Source organism: Haliotis cracherodii, unplaced genomic scaffold (assembly GCF_022045235.1).
Source record: "Haliotis cracherodii isolate W230 unplaced genomic scaffold, xgHalCrac1.p SCAF_21, whole genome shotgun sequence".
Classification (NCBI taxonomy): domain Eukaryota; kingdom Metazoa; phylum Mollusca; class Gastropoda; order Lepetellida; family Haliotidae; genus Haliotis; species Haliotis cracherodii.
This window is the reverse complement of record NW_027266277.1, coordinates 5,708,906-5,735,458: the sequence shown is the minus strand read 5'-3', so window position 1 is coordinate 5,735,458 and position 26,553 is coordinate 5,708,906. Positions and strand designations below refer to the sequence as shown.

Sequence of the window (26,553 nt, the reverse complement as noted above, 5' to 3'; positions counted from 1 at the left end):
CCTAGCCTTTGTAGGTTGTTTATAGTCATCAATTTACCATGGTTTCCGTATATGTGAATTTGTAGAGGATTTAGGAATACATTCATCAGCAATTGTCTTTAATGCAGCTGTTTTGAAAGTACTTTTGCATAATGTTTCAAACAAAGCCCAAGTCTAGGTGAAGCAAGGGTCAAAGTGGTGTATTAGGCAAAGGAACGCTATTCCTGGCTCCAGTGCCCTCAACCATCAGACTCCCGTCCTCCACCGACATAGAGGCGCAACCCACGGCAAAGAGGTTTCCCAACTCGGTCGCCTCTTACGACAAGCAATAGGGTGCAGGGGACACATTCTACCCCGGGTCCCCACGGGGGACTTACAGTATGACACGTGCATGATGCCAATATACAGTATGACACGTATAGCACGACACATGTAGGGTGACCGCATACAGTATGGTACGTATTGGTAGGTAACATACAGTATAGAGTAGTAGACGTGTAGAGTGTCAGTATGAGACGTGTAGTAGGCTATGAATATGCAGGACGACGTCCTTAGAATAGGAATGTACATTATGTCACGATGTCGTAATGGTAGATGAATGAATGAATGAATGAATGAATGAATGAATGAATGGGGATATATAGTATGACACATGTAATAGGAATGTACATTATGCCACGATGTCGTGATAGATATATGACATGACATGTGTAGAATAGGAATGTGCAGTATGTCACGTGTATGTTGGGGATATATTGTATGACACGTGTAATAGGAATGTACTGCATGGCAGTGTATGTTGGGGATACTAGAATATAGTATGACACGTGTAATAGGAATGAACTGTATGGCAGTGTATGTTGGGGATACTAGAATATTGTATGACACGTGTAATAGGAATGAACTGTATGGCTGTGTATGTTGGGGATACTAGAATATAGTATGACACGTGTAATAGGAATGAACTGTATGGCAGTGTATGTTGGGGATACTAGAATAAAGTATGACACGTGTTATAAGAATGTATAGTTTGAGACCAGTATGTTGAGAATATATAGTATGACACCGTGTAAGGGGAATGTACATTATGCCACGATGTCGTGATGGTAGATATATAGTATGACATGTGTAGAATAGGAATGTACAGTATGACACGTGAATGTTGGGGATATTAAGTATGACACGTGTGATAGGCATGTACAGTATGACACGTGTATGTTGGGGATATAAAATGACACGTGTAATAGGCATGTGTTGTGTGACACGTGTATGTTGGGGATATATTGTATGACATGTGTAATAGGAATGTACAGTTTGACGGCTTGACTGCCCTTGATTGTAATTACCATGGTGACTATATCAGTGATTTTGTATAATTTCTGTAGTAGTGGTTGTGTACTTTACCACTGATTTACACGACGGTAGCTGGCTGGCGCTATCGCATTCGCAGTTGATACCGATACAGCACGTGGATCGACAATGCTGTCACGCCCACCTGATCAAATCTACCGCCATGTCATAGGTTAAGGTCATCAAAATGGCTTCCACTAGTTGGCCCGTCGGCGCGAGGGATCGACTGCGGACTGCTGAGAGTGGCACGGGCGACACTGAGGAGAGGGTATGTTACTCTCACTGTCACTGACTCCAACACCCACTGTTTCACCTTGTTAGTCCTGTGTGTTTTCACCGTCAATCCATGAAGTATCGAGTTATGCCAGCACCCAAACGGCACGCCCCCTTGACTTCTGACCTACTTGGTAGGATGTCGTCTGCATCTGTCGTCAATGAACACTGATATCATAACCATAGCTGATTTATATTAATTAAAACCGAGATTACAAACTTGTGGGTAGCAAAGTCTTCCGAGGCTATGTTTCATGATTATTTCCGTTGTTGCAGACATAGATTGGAATTATCTTTACTGTATAAAAATCCTGCCTGATGGCCGTTGTCTATGATAAGGTATTGGAGTTACGATCACCTTAGTGCTAAGATCGCTTTGTACAACGGCACCCTGGACATATGGGGAAACGAGTGCACTTAGATGTCTGCTTGGTTTTTAGGGCATTGATTAGGTGTGAAATGTTCTTTTGTTCGTTCTATTGTTCAACGCCACACTTAGCAGTGTGCCAGCGATATGACGGCGGTCTGTAAATAATCGAGTAATGTCAACATAATTAACTGAAAAGAGTGAATTGCCTTTATCATAGTAAAAATAATTATCTAAAAGCATAGAACCGTTTAATAGTTTATTCAAATACAATACGCTCAAATGGAATCCGCTTTGAACTGGGTGCAATCATGTCGCTAAATGTAACAGAGGGAATCTAATGTAAACACTAAAAAAGCATTACGGCAGCTTACAACTCCTATTGTTATCTCGTTACGCCCAAGAAAATAACAGTAATCTTTATGTAACTTAACGATAAACGATATTAGAAAGAGTGCTTCGAAATAATTTGTTTAATGTGCTGTAATATGTGGTTTAGCCCACACGGTTATAATTTTTTCGTACAAACATACAAACCCACTAATCGAAATTATTTCATATTGTTTCTAAAATCGGGAATGTGATTAAGACACTTTAGATTAATTATTTCTCTGCTTTAACGTGTTTGTGTTTCAAAACGATTATCATTAGTGTGATATAGTTAGAGTTGATATGAAACGGTACACATGTATAAGCGTACATGTGGAATAACATAAGCCACATGTATGCACACAATTAACGCTTATCTGTCTATACAGACCCCACTGTTGCCGTCTCGTCAGCCCACCCTCCTGACAAAGGACTTTGAAGTAAGTTTGTTTATTTTCCAGTTAAAACTATATAATTTGTCGATGACAAAGGTCACGTTTATTGACAGGTGTGTTCTTCATTAATGTTTAACACTTACAACCTTTGGCTGCGTGGGGGGCATGGGTGACCCAGTCGTATGTTTGATTGTTTGTTGTTTAACGCCGCACTCAGCAATATACCAGCTATATGACGGCGGTCTGTGAATAATTGAGTCTGGACCAGATAATCCAGTAATTGACATCTTGAGCATCGATCTACGCGATTGGGATCGATCTGAGGACCCCCTGAGCAGACGTGCGTCCCTTGCACACACCAGAAACCTATAATTCTGGGTTCGAATACCGGTTCGCCCGTATATGTTTTTAGGTTCGACAGCATCATATTCGTGCTCGTGGTTTCCAACTAAGTGGTAGATGTCTAAAGCCTGCATTACTTCGGGCTTTCCTCCCACGTGAATCTCACACGACGTGATATAACTGAAAATATGTTCAAATCGACGTTAAACCTAACTTACTCACTGTGTGTTATTCACGCTGGTGACCTTTGACTCAGGATGTCCGGCGATGATCTTCGAAGATCAGTCTGCTTGTGTAACTGTTATGATTGTATGTGCGCTTCGGAGGACTAGTGTGACAGTTCGCGTCAGGTGACGGGATTCATTGTGTGTTGTGTAACCCCGCACTCAGTCGTATTGCCGTTGCCTGTATGGAATCGAGTCTGGACCAGACAAACCACTGATATTATGATAAACGTCCTACGCCGTCAAAGACACGCATTCAACCAAGCCACCGAGGTTGAACTCCCGACCACTTTGTATCAGGCCCCTCTTACAAGCAGCTCACTCTTAGCCCCCAGACACCCGTGAAGATCCGGGGAGAGAACAGGTCTTCAGCAACCCATGCTTGCCGTTAAAGGCGACTATACTTGTCGCAAGAGGCGACTCACGGGATCGGGTGGTCAGGATCGCTGACTTGGTTGATGCATGTCATCGTATCCCAATTGCGTAGGTCGATGCCTATAATGTTAGTCACTGGATTGTCTGGTCCAAACTCGATTATTTACAGACGGCCGCCATATAGCTGGAATATTGCTGGGTTCGGCGTTAAACAACAAACAAACAGAACTTGTTCCTCAGTTCCAACCAGGACGTCCGCGTACTTACGAGATAATGGTGCGGCTATTTGTGTTTACATCTGATACTCTCTCAGTTTCTAATCTACCGTCTTCCTCCAGAGTTTGGATTACGACAGATGTTTCAACGAACCTTATGAGCTCCTCCTGAAACGACAACAGCAAGAGCACGTGAGTGTCACACACGTTAACTCCAGACGATACGCTGACTGTTATGGTAACTTTTTCATGTACGACTCTGAAGTGATCATTTTATTGATGTTTGTGTTAAAATGTACAGATCTGAAACAGAGTAGAGTATTAATATTGACTGTGGTGTGCGTTTATGTTCCTAACGTCAAGACCGCCTCCGTGGTCCAGTGGAAGAACGTCCAACCGGAGAGCGGGAGGCCCGGAGTTCGATCCCCGGCCACGTGGGTACTTGCTGATACCATGCCTGGCGCTCGACATTAAGACCGTGTATTCGTGTCAAACTGCGGCATGATATCTCAGTGGGCTAGCACTATAAAATCGGTATTAATACGGACTAGTACAAGAAGACACACACACACACACACACACACACACAAACACACACACACACACACACACACACACACACACACACACACACACACACACACACACACACACACACACACGTAATCTTGGCCGCGACGTTTAACCAAATTCACCTCTCCTCACCTAACGTCAAACTACCATCTGTTTACCTTAAGCTTAAGCTAGTGGTCCTGTCTCTTGACAATGTCCTGATGTATGAATGTATACATATATGGGCTTATATGGAGTGTTGGTTTCACAGTTTAAAATAAAATAAAACATGTGATAAAACAAGATAGAGGGTTATTTTTTTCAGTCCGACAACAAGATCGAGGCTATAAAATGGATTATTACGTTTTTGGTTGGACTTTTGACTGGAATGGTGAGTATGCATTCTCCGCGTTGCCAGGAATATGGAAAAAGATGTATCTCAAATCATCAATTTCCTGTGATCATGGGAATGTATGTGTTTATAAAGCGCAGACATTGCAAGTCAGTGACCCTGACAGAGAAGCTAAGCCTGAAGCATGGGGAACATATATAATATAATATAGCCTTCCTGTCTGTGTCCTGTACGTCATGCCGGACTTCCCATAGTGTGTCTACTTCTACTTTCAGGTTGCCCTGTATATAGACAGCATTGTCAAGCTCTTGTCTCACTGGAAGTTCAACACTATCGATGTATGTATCCTTCACTGAAACGAGGCTGTTTATGTGACCGACCTCTCAGGCTCCGCAATTCGTGGTCGTAGTCCTGCCAAGTTCCCGGGTTCGAATACCAACATCGCCATGGGTATTATCATTACTTTGTCCGTGGTTTTTACCCCACAGTGTAACGTAACAAACTGACACATTCATGACATGGAAATATATCCATTGAGCTATCCTTGCAAGTTGTTCTCCCTTACTGAATGGTCACATTGAGGCTTAGGCCCCCACAGATGAGATTAGAGAACACTTGGGCAGAGAGTCTCTTAGGAGGCTGTCTGTCTGTATTGGTGTATTATCGTACCCGAACGTCATTATAGAATATGTGGTTATACCATACAAACACGTAACACATGACACACAGGCTGACATTGATGAGGTATTCCTCATATCTAATATGTTCCGTACACACACGGTATCTATATTTGTCAGGTAAAGGATGTTTAGAAATAAGCTGGTCTCTGCAATTTGTTGCTCAATAGTAGGTTAAACCCCAGACCGACAAGTATATCATTGACCGGCCGTTGGATTGCCTTTATAGCACATGTTGGTGTGTGGAGCGTTCTGTGCCTTGACATGCCAGCCATACAGAAGTGTTCTAAAGAGGGGTGTCTAGTGGAGTCGCTGCTGTTCCTGCTGATGTTCAATGTGGGCTTTGTCATTATCGCCGCCTGTCTGACCGTGTATGAGGTAGGTGCACCCTCAAAGTCACCCATGTACATCTACCCTCACAGTTACCCTGGTACATCCACCCTTACAGTCACGCATGTACATCCACACAGTGTACATCTACAATCGCAGTCACCAGTGTACATCCACCCTCACAGTCACCGTGTACATCTACCCTCACAGTCACAGTGTACATCTACCCTCACAGTCACAGTGTATATCTACCCTCACAGTCACAATATACATCCACCCTCACAGTCTCCCATGTACATCCAGCCTCACAGTCACCGTGTACATCTACCCTCACTGTCACAGTGTACATCTACTCTCACAGTCACAGTGTACATCTACCCTCACAGTCACAGTGTCCATCCACCCTCACAGTCTCCCATGGACATCCAGCCTCACAGTCACCGTGTACAGCCACCCTCACAGTCACCCATGTACATCCACCCTCACAGTCACAGTGTACATCCAGCCTCACAGTCACCGTGTACATCCACCCTCACAGTCACCGTGTACATTTACCCTCACAGTCACAGTGTTTATCTACCCTCACAGTCACTGTGTACATCCACCCTCACAGTCTCCCATGTACATCCACCCTCACTGTCACCGTTTACATCCACCCTCATAGTATCCTATGTACATCCACCCTCACAGTCACCCGTGTACATCCACCCTCACAGTCACCCGTGTACATCCACCCTCACAGTCACCCGTGTACATCCACCCTCACAGTCACCCGTGTACATCCACCCTCACAGTCACCCGTGTACATCCACCCTCACAGTCACCCGTGTACATCCACCCTCACAGTCACCCGTGTACATACACCCTCACTGTCACCGTTTACATCCACCCTCACAGTCACCCGTGTACATCCACCCTCACAGTCACCAGTGTACATACACCCTCACAGTCACCAGTGTACATTCACCCTCACAGTCACCGTTTACATCCACCCTCAAGGTATCCTATGTACATCCACCTTCACAGTCTCCCATGTACGTCCTCCCTCACAGTCTCCCGTGTACATCCACCCTTACAGTCTCCCGTGTACATCCACCTTCACAGTCTCCCATGTACACCCTCCCTCACAGTCTCCCGTGTACATCCACCCTTACAGTCACCCGTTTACATCCACCCTTACAGTCACCCGTGTACATCCACCCTCACAGTCACCCGTGTACACCCTCCCTCACTGTCTCCCGTGTACATCCACCCTTACAGTCACCCGTTTACATCCACCCTCACAGTCACCCATGTACATCCACCCTCACAGTCACCCATGTACATCCACCCTCACAGTCTTCCATATACATCCACCCTCACAGTCACCGTGTACATCTACCCTCACAGTCATCGTGTACATCCACCCTCACAGTCGCCATATACATCCCCCCTCACAGTCACCCATGTACATCCACCCCCATAATCTCCCATGTACATCCACCCTCACAGTCACCCGTTTACATCCACCCTCACAGTCACCCATGTACATCCACCCTCACAGTCACCGTTTACATCCACCCTCACAGTCACCCGTGTACATCCACCCTCACAGTCACCCGTTTACATCCACCCTCACAGTCACCCGTGTACATCCACCCTCACAGTCACTCTTTATGTCCCCACAACGATGTGTCCGACTGATGTTAAGCGCTGTTGTTGATTGTCATTACCCTTAAAATACACTGCTTGAAAGCCCAGAACGATAATTTCCAAATCATCAAAGGCAAACAGAGATTTTTGCAACACTGCATTATGAACATAATGTTTACAAACGACGCTGAAGCGTGAAGCCATGCGTCATGTTTTATTAATCGTGTCCACCTTTTTTAGTTGACATGTTTCAAGGCCGTGTTTCTCTGTTCTTTTGTACTATTTAGTCGTCACTATGTGCTCTCTTTCCAGAAAACAATAACTGACAGTAATTACTTTTGAAAATTGTCCATTAACAGCCATCTATGCCTCCCTGCTCTGGAGACACACGCCGCTAGAAATATGCACACATTTAGGAGAAGTTAAAGTAGAAGTGAAACGCTACACTTAAATCGTGACATATAATTTTATGACATTTTTCCCGGGAGACGTTGTTATAACGACTCACTGACTTATGTGTATATCGTGTTTATCGTGAAGTGTAAGATGTGATCATGTAAAACAAGATACAGATTATTGTTTAATCTCCGATTTAAAACGCTCGTTCCCGGGATCCAGTACTCCACACAGCTCAAACAGCACTGGGAACTCAGAGACAAATGCACATTATGACATGTACACCTGCCTTCTGTGTTGTTTGTGTTCATTTCTACCTGCAAATGTACGCAGTTGTTGATCACTTGATACACCAATGTATAGATACACTGAATGTGTACCCTAACTATTGTACACTAGCAAGATACAGGGGACACGTTTGTCCTACACTGTAAAATGTGTTTACAGTATATGTAAATACAAGACATGTTTAGTGATGTTTATGAATATGTTTAAATCCCAAACGGAATACATGTTTTGTATGACTGTTCTATTTAAACACAGTTTGTGACATCAGTTGTCTCACAGTCTGAACACCACTGTAAACACAACATCCGCTTTATCTTAATATGTTTAGAATGTAAACTAATGAGACAAAGATTACACTAAGCTCTAAGCATGTTTAAACACTAAACATAATTCATTAGGAGGGTATTATTAATTGTGTTTAAACATGTTAAAATTCAAAATATGTTTAGATTATGGGGATGCTGTGTGTACAAACGTGCCCATTGCAGGAGTGGGGTGGGGTGGGTGGGGGTAATCTAGTACCCCAGAGATCAAATGCTGTCTCACTGTTTCAGCCCGTCGCCGGGGGGTCTGGTATACCTGAGATCAAGTGTTATCTGAATGGCATCAAGGTCCCGCGTGTCGCAAGGTTCGCCACACTTCTCGCCAAGTCTATTGGAGTCCTCTTCAGTGTAGCAGGAGGTACGTTCCACCCGTCTAGTCCAATACCAGTACCTTACGGTGTGAGATTTGTCACAGACGCAGACAGACGGAATACGCACGTAGACCGTGATATACAACGTTCCCCTGATAGTTCAACATACATTAGTTACGAAAGAACGACTCGAAACAGTCACTGACCAGTGATGTTTCCTGATTCTATCGGTCTCTTCTTCCAGGTTTGTTTGTTGGCAAAGAAGGCCCGATGATCCATAGCGGCGCCATCATAGGAGCTGGCGTTCCACAGGTAGGTCAACCCTGCTGACACGCACTGGAGTGGTCTTTGTTTCAGACATCACAGCCGCATTACTTCTTGTCAAATCGAGATGAACAAAAACATTGAAACTGCGTGTAAATAATAACCACGTCAAGATTAATTCTCCACAAATTAGATCCCAGACAGTAACTAATGTATCAATTTGATGTATAACTGTTTAGACACATCGGTCGCCTGAACTATCGACGTGTGTCTTAAGGCGGGGAGCCCCTGCTAATGTGTGTTCAGTGTACGTGTTTAACGTGTTTGTTGGGATCTGACGTTTGTGTTCCAATATGCACTGTTCATCAAATCTTTAGAACTTAATATGAATTTTAATTAAGTTTTAACGTTTGGCGATGATTCTATTGGATTCCTGCGACATTACTTGGGTTCTGTTCCTCTGATGGAGTGGCTAATCGTCGACCCAGTTTTTCGGTTTCGCGGACGCCACCTGGGTCTGCTATTGTTGAATCCTATACGACACTGTTACTACCTGAGCGAAAGCATCTATTCATATTCTGCCCTGGATAAAATAAACCACATTCATTCCTTCATTTAATAAATCCAGATAAAGAAATAGTTTACACAAAAACCCTTCAAGACCGTTTTAAAGACTGCTATGAATCGATGCAGCGATGCGAGAAAACGATTGACTAATGCGATGAGACGATGAATCTATGCAATAAAACGATGAATCGATGCGATTAAATGATAGAGCATTCGATGAAACGATGAAGCTATACAATAAAACGATGGATCGATGCGATTAGATGATAGGGCAATATGATGAAACGATGGAACAATGCGATGAAACTATGAAGCGATGCGATTAAACTGTGAAGCGATGCGATGGAGCGATGATGCGAAATGATGGTGTGTTAACGCGATATGACGGAGCGATGCAATGGAACGATGAAGCGAAGACTCCGTGTGCTTTTTTTTAATGAAGAGTGGTTTGGAAAGGGAGGCGACAGCAAATTCTCTCGACAGTATGACAGATAAGACCTCAAGACATTTTCTGCTTCCGAGTTATTGCTGAAATTCCGCCTACAACGTTTTTCGTTCGTAATATATTAAGTCAAGGAAAACATTTTGTTCTATGATGTATTGAGGTATTGTACATTACGCCAGTGGCATAACTACCACGTATCACAAAAAAGCGAGTGCTTACACTTTGAAATCGTCGGAAACATAAAATAAAATAAATAATTAAAAAGATGTACTTCAGTGTGGTCTCAGTCGTTAATTTACAGGTTGATCCGCCTCCCACTGACACAAGTGTCGTTGATGAATTGGTTCGATGCTGTTGTTTGCTTTTTACATTTCCTTTACCCATTTCACGAACACCTGGTGTTATTACTGATTTTCAGTAGTCTATTCATTTAATTTTCACAGCTGGTTTGCCCTTAACGCCAAATGTAATCTGTTCCTGTGGACAATTTAGAGTGGTTATTATTTAATATATTTTATGAGGATATCTTGGTTTGATCACAATAATCAAACTGTTTTATACTTAAAATGTGTTATGTTCAGAACGTGGTGAGGACATTGCGTGATATCTCTGTTTTAGATATGCTTGGGCCTGCTTGGGCCTGCATGGGCCTGCTTGGGCTCGTGTTTGAAGCGTTATTGGAGTTTACGAAAAATAAGTACTGCAATGTGACTGCTTACATTTTATTTCCCCCAAACTACGTCCCTGAACGCCAACATTCAAGAAGGTGCCGATAATACCCTAGGCTAGTGTCGTGATAACCGAAATAACCCAAACCACGTGTCCACTGTAACCATATCATTCACGCCTTGCACACATGTAATCATTGGCTTGTAGGAATTTTGACAATCGGTCATATTTGAATTACTTATTTATCACTATTAAGTTGCATAGTTGCCAAACGTCCCCTGGTTCACCGATTCCTGATCATATCAGTTTGATAGTTTGAGTGAAGAGGTTGGGTGTAGCACTGCTCAGAATATTGGGTGGGGTAGCACTGCTCTGAATATTGGGTGGGTAACACTGCTCTGTATGTCGGATGAGGTAACACAGCTCTGTATATTTGGTGGGGTAGCACTGCTCTGAATATCCATCACCATTATGACGTCATATCGCTCATTGTGACGCAAAAGATATGACGTCACAGTCGTATATAGAAGAGCGCCAAAATGTCAAGCTCTCTGTTGTCTCCAAAACGTAAATACATTCCCCTTGTAGATTTCTGTCGTGTTTTTCTGCACGAAATGTATTGCCACACATCCTTTGAATATTGTAGTAACCGCATCTGTGCATTTTGTAACCTGTAATTGTAGATATAGTGATTTAAATATGCCTACCGACAATGACTGAAAATAGTACTATTCTATGAATATTAGCTTCCGCGGTGATGCGGCCGTCAAACCAGCTGTTTAAATTTAGATGGGGTTTATTGTGATTTAATAGCCTCTGATTGACCAATTAGAATCGAGTAAATTCGAAATTCATGGTAGAATTATCATTTAACTTACAGTAATTACTTAATGTGATTATTTATGTATATATGTCATATAAGATTATAGGTCATTGATGATGATATGTGCTATGATGAATATATATGCTATGCTGAGGAGTATTAAAAGATTATTAAAAGTATTGAAAGTTGTAATTTTGTGTTTCTTGGATCATTCCACTTTAATTGTGGGTATTACGAAGGTAGTTGTTGGTGCAGTCTACCATGCCATATGTTGTTTTAACCCGTATGACTAATGTGGGAAATAGGCCTTTTTGCAGTAATCATCGTCTGCCTCGAAGAAGAGTCGTATTTCACGAAAACTTGACCTCCAGTTATTGACTTAATAAAAATAACAGAGATGTCGCGGGAACGAATCCCAAAAAAATGCTACGAAATGCTTGTCTATCGTGATAATGTTGGTTACGTAACCTGGGCATCAAACATTAAGCATTTACTCTTCTCTCACGGATTTGGATATGTTTGGCTTAATCAAAGCGTTGGAGACAAAATGTATTTTCTTAGCTCTTTTAAGCAGGTAGCAATTGATATGTTTACTCAAAATTGGAGGTCGTCACTAGATAACAGTACACGCTACGACGTTTATAAAACCTTTAAATATTGTCTAACACCAGAGGTTTACCTGCATACTATAACAGAGAGAAAAATTAGAGACACATTTATTAAACTTAGGCTAGGGTTAAATGATTTGATGTGCAACAGGGGTCGCTTCTCCTCTATTCCTAAGGATATGCGTTTTTGTCCATTCTGCGAAAACCATATTGAAAACGAATTACACTTTTTGTTTATATGTCCAATTTACGACAACCTAAGATTGAAATATATGCCTAATATAACTAAGAACCACTATTCCATGAACAAAATATTATCTTTTAATGGTATCTCTAGTAAAAAATTAACTAAGATATTACAATACATCTATCAAAGTCTACGAGTGCGCAGTAAACTACTTAGTAAATCCGATATGTCCAGAAATAATAAGTTGTTTTGAAACTTTCGCATCTAGATCAGGAGTATCTACATTTCATTTTTGTCTGTTTGTTTCTACTAGAAATGCATATAAATTTAAATTGTCAAATTGTCCTGACATGATGAGTATATTTCTGATAGATCCTCCTGATAGATCCTTTTCTATTGAATGTCGCGTTATGGCTGAAAGCCTTTGCGACGTAAAACTTCATATTTCCATTCCATTCCTTTTGTATTCCTTTTGTATTTTATACTACTACTGCTGCCACTGTGGTTATTACCACTGTTATTACAATACCTTTATTATATGTCAAGCATCATATTAGTTATCAAATAATTATAAAATGCGCTGTACAGCTGTAAATAATATTGTTTATCTGTATGTGTATATGGGCCAATGGCCTTTCATACAATAAAGATTGATTGATTGATTGATTGATTGATTGATTGATTGATTGATTGACTTAACATGGTTTTTTTATTTGAATCGGATATAATTACAATACAATTCATCTTTTGTCTTGTTCATATTGCGTGTAATCGTTATCGTACATATTTACAGCAAACTTATGATATACTGTATGGGAATCACTACCGATCGCGCACTTGAGATATTAACATTGAGAATATACACCTGTCTTTTGACGATCAATTTGAATGTTTGTGAAATATATATAATATGTTTCATAGATATATTTAAACCTATTGAGAATCTGTCCATCCCATCGAGTCATCGCTCCATCGTTTCATCGCAGCGCTCCATAATTTCAAAAACATCGTCCCATGGGACATCGTCCATGTCCCATGTCAAAACTTGTCTTGTCTGTGCGACCCGGGAAGATCCGGGTAGAGAATAGGACAATCCATTCTCGTCGAAGGAGGCGACTATGCTTGTCGTAAGAGGCGATTAACGTAATCAGCTCGCAGACCTGGATGATGCATGCCATCGTATCCCAATCGTGCAGATCGATGCTCATGATGTCAATCACTGGATTGTCTGGTCCAGATTCGATTATTTACAGACCGTCGTCATACAGCTTGGATATTACTAAATGCGACGTTAAACACCAAACAAACAAATAACCAGAACAAATGTCTCTCGTGCTCACATGACCAAAACTGACTTACATGTTTCTGTTGAATGCACGCGTTTCATTTGTGATGATATTTATGGTTCGAACATGTTTTTTAGAATCTGTATCTTATTGTGTCGTAGCCTTGATCTCGGAGAAACCTGCCTTCTTCATTGTCAGGTCGTACATGGAAAGAACAGCAGTCAATGGGAGAAACGCACCATTTCCGAATCTTGTATTAATCCGTCACATTTAAACTTGTGATATCCGTTTTCAACAATGCATAAGATGATGTTAAATATTTATTGGAATAAAAATTATATTACTCGTCGTTACACACCGTTATTACAAATCGTGTGCTTGAAACACATTAGTTTCCATACAAAGACTATCTAACGTGATCAATATACATCAACATGTTTCTTATGGCTTCAGTTTCAGAGTCTGGCATTTCGAAAGATCAACATTAGAAAATATGCGTTCTTCAGGACGGATAGGTAAGATAAACGATTCACGGCTTTATTGTTCAAACTGTTTGACGTTACATGACGTTGATACAATGTGACGAAATGTGAAACGGGATAACAACAACATTCTTCAGATGGTATCATCGTAAAGATACAAAGTACCATTGTCATGATCATGAACATTTCGTACAGGTTGTAAATACGTCTTAAACATGAAATATAAAGAATAACTCAGACAACTATGTCACTAAGCTTACACGATTTCCCACAAGTCTTTAACAACAGTGACTCACGACAGACCTAGTGTGAACAGTGTCTCCAAGTGTATTTCATTACCTAAAGTGACACACTTCACAGACCTAGATACAGTGTGCACAGTGTCCCCAAGTGTATTTCATTACCTAAAGTGACACACTTCACAGACCTAGATACAGTGTGCACAGTGTCCCCAAGTGTATTTCATTACCTAAAGTGACACACTTCACAGACCCAGATACAGTGTGCACAGTGTCTCCAAGTGTATTTCATTACCTAGAGTGACACACAGAACAGACATGGATACAGTGTTCACGTGTTCCTAAGTGTATTTCTAACCTAAAGTGACACACAGAACAGACCTAGATACAGTGTGCACGTGTCCCCAAGTATTTCATTACCTAAAGTGACACACTTCATAGACCTAGATACAGACACCGTGCACGTGTTCCTAAGTGTATTTCACTACCTAGAGTGACAAACTTCACAGGCCTAGATACAGTGTGCACCGTGTCTCCAAGTGTATTTCATTACCTAGAGTGACACACTTCACAGACCTAGATACAGTGTGCACGGTGTCTCCAAGTGTATTTCATTACCTAAAGTGACACACTTCACAGACCTAGATACAGTGTGCACGGTGTCTCCAAGTGTATTTCATTACCTAAAGTGACACACTTCACAGACCTAGATACAGTGTACACAGTGTCTCATAGTGTATTTCATTACCTAAAGTGACACACTTCACAGACCTAGATACAGTGTGCACGTGTTCCCAAGTGTATTTCATTGCCTAGAGTGACACACAGAACAGACCTAGATACAGTGTGCACAGTGTCTCCAAGTGTATTTCATTACCTAAAGTGACACACCTTACAGACCTAGATACAGTGTGCACAGTGTCCCCAAGTGTATTTCATTACCTAAAGTGACACACTTCACAGACCCAGATACAGTGTGCACAGTGTCTCCAAGTGTATTTCATTACCTAGAGTGACACACAGAACAGACATGGATACAGTGTTCACGTGTTCCTAAGTGTATTTCATTACCTAGAGTGACACACTTTACAGACCCAGATACAGTGTGCACAGTGTCCCCAAGTGTATTTCATTACCTGGAGTGACACACTTTACAGACCCAGATACAGTGTGCACGGTGTCCCCAAGTGTTTTCATTACCTGGAGTGACACACTTTACAGACCCAGATACAGTGTGCACGGTGTCTCCAAGTGTATTTCATTACCTAAAGTGACACACTTCACAGACCTAGATACAGTGTACACAGTGTCTCATAGTGTATTTCATTACCTAAAGTGACACACTTCACAGACCTAGATACAGTGTGCACGTGTTCCCAAGTGTATTTCATTGCCTAGAGTGACACACAGAACAGACCTAGATACAGTGTGCACAGTGTCTCCAAGTGTATTTCATTACCTAAAGTGACACACCTTACAGACCCAGATACAGTGTGCACGGTGTCCCCAAGTGTTTTCATTACCTGGAGTGACACACAGAACAGACCTAGATACAGTGTGCACGGTGTCCCCAAGTGTTTTCATTACCTGGAGTGACACACTTTACAGACCTAGATACAGTGTGCACGGTGTCCCCAAGTGTATTTCATTACCTACAGTGACACACAGAACAGACCTAGATACAGTGTGCACGGTGTCCCCAAGTGTATTTCATTACCTAGAGTGACACACTTTACAGACCCAGATACAGTGTGCACGGTGTCCCCAAGTGTTTTCATTACCTGGAGTGACACACTTTACAGACCCAGATACAGTGTGCACGGTGTCTCCAAGTGTATTTCATTACCTAAAGTGACACACTTCACAGACCTAGATACAGTGTACACAGTGTCTCATAGTGTATTTCATTACCTAAAGTGACACACTTCACAGACCTAGATACAGTGTGCACGTGTTCCCAAGTGTATTTCATTGCCTAGAGTGACACACAGAACAGACCTAGATACAGTGTGCACAGTGTCTCCAAGTGTATTTCATTACCTAAAGTGACACACCTTACAGACCCAGATACAGTGTGCACGGTGTCCCCAAGTGTTTTCATTACCTGGAGTGACACACAGAACAGACCTAGATACAGTGTGCACGGTGTCCCCAAGTGTTTTCATTACCTGGAGTGACACACTTTACAGACCTAGATACAGTGTGCACGTGTCCCCAAGTGTTTTCATTACCTGGAGTGACACACTTTACAGACCTAGATACAGTGTGCACGGTGTCCCCAAGTGTTTTCATTACCTGGAGTGACACACTTTACAGACCTAGATACAGTGTGCACGGTGTCCCCAAGTGTTTTCATTACCTGGAGTGACACACAGAACAGACCTAGATACAGTGTGCACGTGTCCCCAAGTGTTTTCATTACCTGGAGTGACACACTTTACAGACCCAGATACAGTGTGCACAGTGTCCCCAAGTGTTTTCATTACCTGGAGTGACACACTTTACAGACCCAGATACAGTGTGCACGGTGTCTCCAAGTGTTTTCATTACCTGGAGTGACACACTTTACAGACCTAGATACAGTGTGCACGGTGTCCCCAAGTGTTTTCATTACCTGGAGTGACACACAGAACAGACCTAGATACAGTGTGCACGTGTCCCCAAGTGTTTTCATTACCTGGAGTGACACACAGAACAGACCTAGATACAGTGTGCACGGTGTCCCCAAGTGTTTTCATTACCTGGAGTGACACACAAAACATACAGTGTGCAAGTGTTCCCTTGCTTCCTTGTTGCTTAACGCCGTACTCTGCAGCTATTTGGCGGTGTCTGTAAATGATCGAGTCTGGACCAGTCAATCCAGTGATTGATATCATGAGCATCGATGTACGCATTTGGGATACAATGACATGCATCAACCAAGTCAGCGACCCTGACCACCCGATCCCGTTAATCGCCTGTTACAACAAGCATTGTCACCTGTTGCGACAAGCATGGGCTGCTGAAGACCTAGTCTAGCCCGGATCTTCAAGGCTCTCACGGTGTTTCTAAGTGTTAGCGTCCAGGTCGGGCGGCCATGTTATGTACAACTTTTTCTATTGTTTTCTAGCAAACAAAAACATACACTGATATACATAACATGATAAAACACAACACGAAGTTTATATGTACTGCTACTTAGAGTGAGTGTACCAGTGAATTAAAACTTAACGTCGCATCGGCATTATATCAGCCATATTGCGATTGTTACTCAGATGTTTATGAATCATTCAATCACATCATCATCAACATCATTAATTTTACAGAGACAAGAGGGACTTTGTATCGGGAGGAGCGGCGGCGGGTGTGGCAGGTATGCCGGGATAAAATGTGATGGGTATGGCGAACAGGAGGGTGTGGAATGTTCGAATATGTAACAGGTAGGACGATGAGGCAGATAGAGTGTGTCAGGAAAGATCGTGTGGCATGTAGGAGGGTGTGGCAGGTAATAGGGTGTGGCAGGTAGTAGGGTGTGGCATATAGGAGGGTGTGGCATGTAGGAGGGTGTGGCATGTAGGGGTGTGTGACATGTAATAGAGTATGACAGGTTATAGAGTGTGGCATGTAGGGGTGTGTGACATGTAATAGAGCGTGGCATGAAGGGGTGTGTGACATGTAACAGAGCGTGACAGGTAATAGAGTGTGGCATGTAGGAGGGTGTGTGACATGTATAGAGTGTGACAGGTAATAGAGTGTGGCATGTAGGGGTGTGTGGCAGGTAATAGGATGTGGCATGTAGGGGTGTGTGGCAGGTAATAGGATGTGGCATGTAGGAGGGTGTGGTAGGTAATAGGATGTGGCATGTAGGAGGGTGTGGTAGGTAAAAGGGTGTGGCATGTAGGAGGGTATGGCAGGTAATAGGGTGTGGCAGGTAGTAGGGTGTGGCATATAGGAGGGTGTGGCATGTAGGAGGGTGTGGCATGTAGGGGTGTGTGACATGTAATAGAGTGTGACAGGTTATAGAGTGTGGCATGTAGGGTTGTGTGACATGTAATAGAGCGTGGCATGAAGGGGTGTGTGACATGTAACAGAGTGTGACAGGTAATAGAGTGTGGCATGTAGGAGGGTGTGTGACATGTATAGAGTGTGACAGGTAATAGAGTGTGGCATGTAGGGGTGTGTGGCAGGTAATAGGATGTGGCATGTAGGGGTGTGTGGCAGGTAATAGGATGTGGCATGTAGGAGGGTGTGGTAGGTAATAGGATGTGGCATGTAGGAGGGTGTGGTAGGTAAAAGGGTGTGGCATGTAGGAGGGTATGGCAGGTTATAGGGTGTGGCATGTAGGAGGGTGTGGTAGGTAATAGTATAGGGCATGTAGGAGGGTGTGGCAGGTAATAAGGCATGGCATGTAGGGGTGTGTGGCAGGTAATAAGGCATGGCATGTAGGGGTGTGTGGCAGGTAATAGGGCATGGCATGTAGGGGTGTGTGGTAGGTAATAGAGTGTGGCATGTAGGGGTGTGTGGCAGGTAATAGGATGTGGCATGTAGGAGGGTGTGGTAGGTAAAAGGGTGTGACATGTAGGAGGGTGTGGCAGGTAATAGGGTGTGGCATGTAGGAGGGTATGGCAGGTAAAAGGGTATGGCAGGTATGACGGGGTAAAATGTGATGGGTGTGGCGTGCAGGAGGGTCTGGAATTGTTGAATATGTAACAGGTAGGACGATGAGGCAGATAGAGTGTGTCAGGAAAGATCGTGTGGCATGTAGGATGCGGTAGGTAATAGGGTGTGGCAGGTAACAGGGTGTGGCATGTAGGAGGGTGTGGTACGTAATAGGGTGTGGCAGGTAATAGGGTGTGGCAGGTAACAGGGTGTGGCATGTAGGAGGGTGTGGCAGGTAAAAGGATGTGACATGTAAGAGGGTGTGGCATGTAGGAGGGTGTGGTAGGTAATATGTGTGTAAGATAACAAGGTGTGGCATGTAGGAGGGTGTGGCGGGTAATAGGGTGTGGCAGATAACAAGGTGTGGCATGTAGGAGGGTGTGGCAGGTAATAGGGTGTGGCAGATAACAGGGTGTGGCATGTAGGAGGGTGTGGTAGGTAATAGGGTGTGGCAGGTAAAAGGGTGTGGCAGGTGACAGGGTGTTGCATGTAGGAGGGTGTGGCAGGTAATAGGGTGTGGCAGAAAACGGGGTGTGGCATGTAACAGGGTGTGGTAGGTAATAGGGTGTGGCAGGTAAAAGGGTGTGGCAGGTGACAGGGTGTTGCATGTAGGAGGGTGTGGCAGGTAATAGGGTGTGGCAGAAAACGGGGTGTGGCATGTAACAGGGTGTGGTAGGTAATAGGTTATGGCAGGTAACAGGTTGTGGCATGTAGGAGGGTGTGGCAGGTAATAGGGTGTGGCAGGTAACAGGGTGTGGCAGGTAACAGAGTGTGGCATGTAGGGGGGTGTAGTAGGTAATAGGTTATGGCAGGTAACAGGGTGTGGCATGTAGGAGGGTGTGGCAGGTAACAGGGTGTGGCAGGTAACAGAGTGTGGCAATTATGGGTGTGTGGCAGGTAATAGGGTATGGCAGGTAACAGGGTGTGGCATGTAGGAGGGTGTGGCAGGTAATAGGGTGTTGCAGGTAACAGGGTGTGGGATGTAGGAGGGTGTGGTAGGTAACAGGGTGTGGCATGTAGGAGGGTGTGGCAGGTAACAGGGTGTGGCGAGCAGGAGGGTGTGGAATGTTTGAATATGTAACAGGTAGGACGATGAGGCAGATAGAGTGTGTCAGGAAAGATCGTGTGGCATGTAGGAGGGTGTGGCAGGTAATAGGGTGTGGCAGGTAGTAGGGTGTGGCAGGTAGGAGTGTGTTGCATGTAGGAGGTCGTGGTGGGAAATAGGATGTGACAGAAGGGGGCTTGGCAGGTAGGAGGGTGTGGCAGGTAGGAGGTTGTGACAGGTTAGAGGATGTGGCATTTAGGAGGAAGTATGTTAGCAATATTTTGTAACGTTTTACTGTGATTGATACACAATCGTTCGTTGTGGCTGAAAGGCATGCCACTGTCGTGTCTGGTGGTGGAAATCAACTGCATGCCGGCCTCCATGTGATGTTTGTAACTATCTTGTACCATCTCTTGTGTAGTATGATATCTGTATATGGTCGAATGATATAACGACAAAATGTTTTGTTCGTTTATTTTCAGCTGCTTTTGGAGCCCCCATTGGAGGTGTTCTGTTTAGTTTGGAGGAAGGGTGTTCGTTCTGGAACCAGAAACTGACGTGGAGGACGGTAACTTGACTTCACGTTGCCAATGATGTTCCAGTGGGATCCGTTATTGGTCTTAGACAACGGCTAAACAAGGATTGAAGATATGTCAGTCGAAATATGGAAAGTCAACTGAAAACTGGGGAAAGAACGGATTTCAAAATGCGATAAATTCTCACCCAAAACATGCTCAAAACGTGCAACATTATTACTTTGGTCATTGGATTCATTACCCTCTTCCTCTTTGCTCTTCTTCTTTGCTCTTTTATCTTTCCAAGGCAAAGGCTCAACAAGTCGTATAAGTTCGTATTCAATAAGCTTGTAATTTATTAAAATATATTGTTATTTCTTCTTTTTCCAATAGTAATAAAATTGTTTTGTAACTTTTTTTGTTCTGATTGTGACTCATTTTGTCTACTCCTAGTTCTTCTGTTCAATGGCCGCCACGTTCTCTCTCAACTTCTTTCTGTCAGGACTTGACAGTAGAGACTGGGGGTACTTCTACCTACCGGGACTCATCAATTTTGGAGAATTCAAAGTAAGTAATTTATAAAATGCACAGCACTTCAAGACAAAGTGGGCATTTGATACAAAGCTTTCAACATAAAAATGGGTAAACTGAACCTGTCACCGCGCATCTGTCACAATGAGAAGAAAAAATGCAATTGTCAAGGCAAAACATAACAAGTGATCTCTCCCGAGACATGACTGTCAAATTGCCTAGATATTTAATAAAAATGTGTGTTTTGCCAACAAATATCCTTTTCAGGAATGCTGTATGGGAATGCATTGATAATTATGAACATTCTTTGATTCACGCTCCAATGAAAGGGTTTACGTGTGTGTGTGTGGACGTGTGACCTTTGTTGTGTTATCCGGGGCGACCAGAGCGTCATAATCTTTGGTTATCATAACGCAATAATGTTTTTTCACTGCTGGTTGATGGATGTTTAGTTTGATAAAACAATAAATTCCTTTGTGGGAGGCTTTAATATAATCGATATGAACTTTGTTATTATCAAATTGAATCTATATATGCACGTATCGCTTGTGAATGTTGGGCGGAGCGTGTCATATAGTTTGTTTTACGCCGCTTTGAACAGCACTTCACATTAAGACTTGATGTGACACGAGGGCAAAATGTCTCAGGCATTCACCAGTTTCGTGAAACCAACGAGCACGGGCAGAACGCTGACAAACCCGCACGTTAATAGAGACAACAATGGGAGTTTCCAGAAGCAGTGAAAAGTATATGTCTATTCACCACAGTGCCAGAGCGAGGAAAGTGGAGGATGCCACTTGTGGAACGCCGTCGACCTGCTCATCTTCATCGTGATGGGTTTTGTTGGAGGACTTCTTGGTGCGCTCTTTAACGTCTTCAACAAAGCGTTGACTGTTCACAGAATAAAATATTGTCACACCAAGCATAAAATATTCAAGTATGTACCTACTCTACTTCATGAAGGACACACGCAATATACGAGGGTAAATCGATAACTTCTTGGCCTCACATACAAACTCGTTCGGAATACAAATTGTTTGACTACTATCTATTTCACAGATTACATAAATTCAATGTCTTGATCCTAACTGATAAATGTAATATCATAAGAAATTTAGCTTTGGATATTCATAAGTCTATGCAATTGAGGAGAAAAACTGCTGATGTAAATGTCAATCACAATAATGGCTGCTGTGCACCTGTTGTGACAAGGGCCGATGGCCTACGTTACCTTTCTGAATAAACATAATAATAAACAGAATATTTATGTTCTGTGCAGTGGGACAGGAAACACTCACCTTTTCGCGAACACCTGGAATCATCAATAATTGCAAGTGATTTAAAGACAAATGCTTATGATATAGTCGGAATCGTTATGGGAATTGTTTTGTCGCTTTAATTTATTATTGATATCTTTTTGACATCGAAATTTCCGAATCGAGGTGGTAAAGCTGACTTCTGATTGGCTCAAGAACCCACACATCCTTCATGTAGATTTAGGGCTTCACCTGACACGACCTTATATGGAGGTGTACTGAGATCGTTAAGGAGAGAGGTATAGTTTAAGAGTAAAATATTTCCTTTAAATAACGTTGATTTCTTAATGGAATAGGGATGGCAGTCATCCCCAAGTGTGTATATCTTTGCCACATGCCCTTTACATGGCTCGTTTCTCAATTTTCTTTATTTTCGCAGCTCCTAAACCCTTTCAAACTCGCTCGCTGACTTCTCGAAAAGAGATGCACTCCGAAACGTGGTGTCGTCTAAAGAGAAATGATACTCTTCATACGCGTGTTAAAACCTCACATTATAAAATGCAATACCTCCAGAAGGCCACGAAATGTTCGAATTACTCTCGTATAACAGCTAAATGGTTGTTAGTTCCTGACAAATAGCACGACACTAGATATGTGCCTGATGTATGTACTGCAGATTGCATGGATCGCCATCACAGTATACTGAACACATGATTCGTTTGCTTTGTTGTATTTATAGGTATGTAGAATCACATTTACCTTTTTGAGAACCGACAATGAATTGTCCTAGGCTTGGCCCGCTGCATCTATACATTGACACAGTGTCACGTGTCACATGTTCTTCTTCCAAACTCGATGTAATCACCCAGACCACAAGCATCCGCAAGCAAGGAAGGTGGAGCATGCAATCTTATCAATTTTATGACATACGAGGGTATTTGGCCTTTCTTGTCTAATGACATGTTTATCTGATAGAGTGACCTGGCAAGATTGATATTTTCATGTGGCGCAGATTTTCCGGTCATAGGATAAGATATACAGGTTATTTGACGTGAAAAGACAAACGTTCTATTTCTTGTGTGTTGCTTTGCTGATTTTTTCACGATCTTGCCCATAAAACCAGCGTGTCGCTGACGCAGACTGAACGCAGTGTCAACTCGAATAAAATATCAGTTTGATTTTTTTCATCAAAACATACACAATAAATACAGTTAATTTGGGGTTGGTGTCGGTGTTTGCTGATGAAGAAGATGCAAGCTCTTTGTATTGACCCAGTTACCCACAATGACGTATCTTAAAAACTGTATCCGTCAACGTCGCGATGTAGTAGACGACTGGACAAGACATCAACTGTATCCGTCTACTTCACGATGTGGTAGACGACTGGACCAGAGATTACCTGTATCCGTCTACTTCACAGTGTGGAAGACGGCTGGACAAGACATTAACTGTATCCGTCTACTTCACGGTGTGGTAGATAGCTCGACCAGACATCAACTGTATCCGTCTACTTCACGGTGTGGTAGACGGCTGGACCAGACATTAACTGTATCCGCCTACATCACGGTGTGGTAGACGACTGCACAAGACATTAACTGTATCCGTCTACCTCACGGTGTAGTAGACGGCTTGACCATACACTAACTGTATCAGTCTACTTCACGGTGTGGTAGACGGCTGGACAAGACATTAACTGTATCCACCTACTTCACGGTGTGGTAGATGGCTTGACCAGAAAAATGACTGTATCCGTATACATCACACTGTGGAAGACGGTTGGACAAGACATCAACACTATCCGTCTACTTCACAGTGTGGTAGACGACTGGACCAGACCTATACTGTATCCCTCTTCTTCAGGGTGTGGTAGACGACTGGACAAGACGCCAACTGTATCCGTCTACATCTTTTTGTGGTAGACGACTGGACAAGACATTAAGTCTTCTTCACAGTTTGGTAGACTACTGGAACAGACATCAACTGTATCCGTCTTCTTCATAGTGTGGTAGACGGTTGGACAAGACATCAACTGTATCCGTCTTCTTCACGTTCTTGTAGACGACTGGACCAGACATCACCTGTATCCGTCTACTTCACAGTTTGGTAGACGGCTTGACCAGACATCAACAGTATCCATCTACTTCACAGTGTGGTAGACGGCTGGACCAGACATTAACTGTATCCGTCTACTTCACGGTGTGGTAGACGGCTGGACCAGACATTAACTGTATCCGTCTACTTCACGTTGTGGTAGACGACTGGACCAGACATTAACTGTGTCCGACTACTTCACAGTTTGGTAGACGACTGGACCAGACATTAACTGTGTCCGTCTACTTCACAGTGTGGTAGACGGCTGGACTAGACATCAACTTTAACCGTCTACTTCACGGTGTGGTAGATAGCTGGACCAGACATCAACTGTATCAGTCTACTCTACGCTGTGGTAGACGACTGGACCAGACATCAACTTTAACCGTCTACTTCAGGGTGTGGTAGAATATCATTTTAAGCGATGCTTATGTTACCACATACCTCCTGGTTATTAACCCCAGTATGGAGGAACAGTGCACGAGGAGAAGTCTTGCTGTTGTCAGTGGTGTTTTCACTTTAGGGAAATTTTGTATCTGAATGATAAGAAATCTTGACTGTATTACAATGGAATTAAAAGAACACATTTTCCCCATACTATCGTACGCAAACCCCCTGACACGTGGGCCAGTTTCCTAGATAATATGTCTAACAACTGTCTCGTCTATTTAGAATTCTTGAGGCTGTTTTGGTTGCTATGGTAACAACAACGGTTGCATTTACTGCCGCCATGACCCTTGGGGAGTGCAGTCCTTTAACCGTAAGTTCAACAGCAATAGACTGAAGAGTATTTGGATTTTAGATTTTGTTAAGTTGCGACCTCTTGCATGATAACACCTTGGACGAAAACACGCAGTATATGCCACAATGTAACTAAACCGTGACATAGTCTTGCTATACCTTATTATCCCTTTTTGCCCTGATTATGATCCCTGATTTGCCCTGATTATGGTCCCTGTTTTGCCCTGATTATGATCCCTGATTTGCCCTGATTATGATCCCTGATTTGCCCTGATTTACCCTGAATATGATCCCTGATTTGCCCTGATTATGATCCTTTTTTTGCTACTAGGATGCAACAAAAGAAAAATAAACGTCTGATACCTACATCACATCGGATTTTCCTCTCACATTAAGCTGATATGCCGTGATATGAAATGTTGTGAAATGATATGAAATTAGCTAAACTCACGGCGATGATCGTGAAGGATCGTGTCCATAGCATATCTGTAGTCAGGTATCCAAGCTGAGTAGAAGCATTACACTCGTAACTCGTAACTTGGACGGAGACGCCATTCAGCCAGAAGCCAATTTACTTCTTTTATCACATTGATAATGTTGTATCCTCTTCTATACAGATGCGATCTTTGTTACTTTAAATCAGCCATATATTACAAAAAAATATTAAAGCATTCATGGTTTGCTATTTTCCGTTATTTGTAAAAGTGATATTGCTGACTGAGGACTGCTTGTGTTGCTAGGGTGATACTGAGGACTGCTTGTGTTGCTAGGGTGATACTGAGGACTGCTTGTGTTGCTAGGATAATATTAAGGACTACTTGTGTTGCTAGGGGGATACTAAGGACTGCTTGTGTTGCTAGGGCGATACTGAGGACTGCTTGTGTTGCTAGGGTGATACGGAGGACTACTTGTGCTGCTAGGGGGATACGGAGGACTACTTGTGTTGCTAGTGTGATACTGAGGACCGCTTGTGTTGCTAGGGTGATACTAAGGACTGTTTTTGTTGCTAGGGTGATACTGGAGACTGCTTGTGTTGCCAGGTTGAGGGCCATCTGAATGTATCTCTAGAGGAGAATGTGGAGACCACTGTCCGAACCTACTTCTGCGAGGACGGCTACTACAACGACATGGCAACGTTGTTTTTTAACTCACAAGAAGTGGCAATCAAACAGCTTTTCCATCAAGCAGGTACATGTGCTGCAGATTACACGTATTTCACTGATCATGAATATTTATCATAAAGGGCTTGGGATTTCACATGTCCCGTTAAAGTTACGTGCATTGTGTTGTTCATTCTATAGTTCAACAGTTAGAAATAGTTCTGCCTCGATTGATACTTACGTCACTGGGTCACTCTTAATACGAACACGCATTTACAAGCGTAGAATCCCCACCAGCAGGTCACATCGCCCCACT

At 43.0% G+C, this 26,553-nt stretch overlaps 1 protein-coding gene across 1 annotated transcript in view; it reads left to right on the top strand.

The window, feature by feature from the left end:
• The first annotated feature begins 1,516 nt into the window (after positions 1 to 1,516).
• Positions 1,517 to 26,553, top strand: part of LOC139470711 (H(+)/Cl(-) exchange transporter 6-like) — a 93,618-nt gene continuing 68,581 nt past the window's right edge. The window contains exons 1-15 of the mRNA XM_071252975.1: positions 1,517 to 1,597; positions 2,728 to 2,778; positions 4,013 to 4,081; positions 4,767 to 4,832; positions 5,069 to 5,135; positions 5,742 to 5,848; positions 8,671 to 8,797; positions 8,995 to 9,062; positions 14,053 to 14,114; positions 17,626 to 17,672; positions 20,486 to 20,571; positions 20,972 to 21,085; positions 21,817 to 21,986; positions 25,069 to 25,156; positions 26,178 to 26,325. Coding sequence (XP_071109076.1) covers positions 1,517 to 1,597; positions 2,728 to 2,778; positions 4,013 to 4,081; positions 4,767 to 4,832; positions 5,069 to 5,135; positions 5,742 to 5,848; positions 8,671 to 8,797; positions 8,995 to 9,062; positions 14,053 to 14,114; positions 17,626 to 17,672; positions 20,486 to 20,571; positions 20,972 to 21,085; positions 21,817 to 21,986; positions 25,069 to 25,156; positions 26,178 to 26,325 — 1,351 coding nt within the window. The remainder of the gene's footprint in view (positions 1,598 to 2,727; positions 2,779 to 4,012; positions 4,082 to 4,766; positions 4,833 to 5,068; positions 5,136 to 5,741; positions 5,849 to 8,670; positions 8,798 to 8,994; positions 9,063 to 14,052; positions 14,115 to 17,625; positions 17,673 to 20,485; positions 20,572 to 20,971; positions 21,086 to 21,816; positions 21,987 to 25,068; positions 25,157 to 26,177; positions 26,326 to 26,553) is intronic.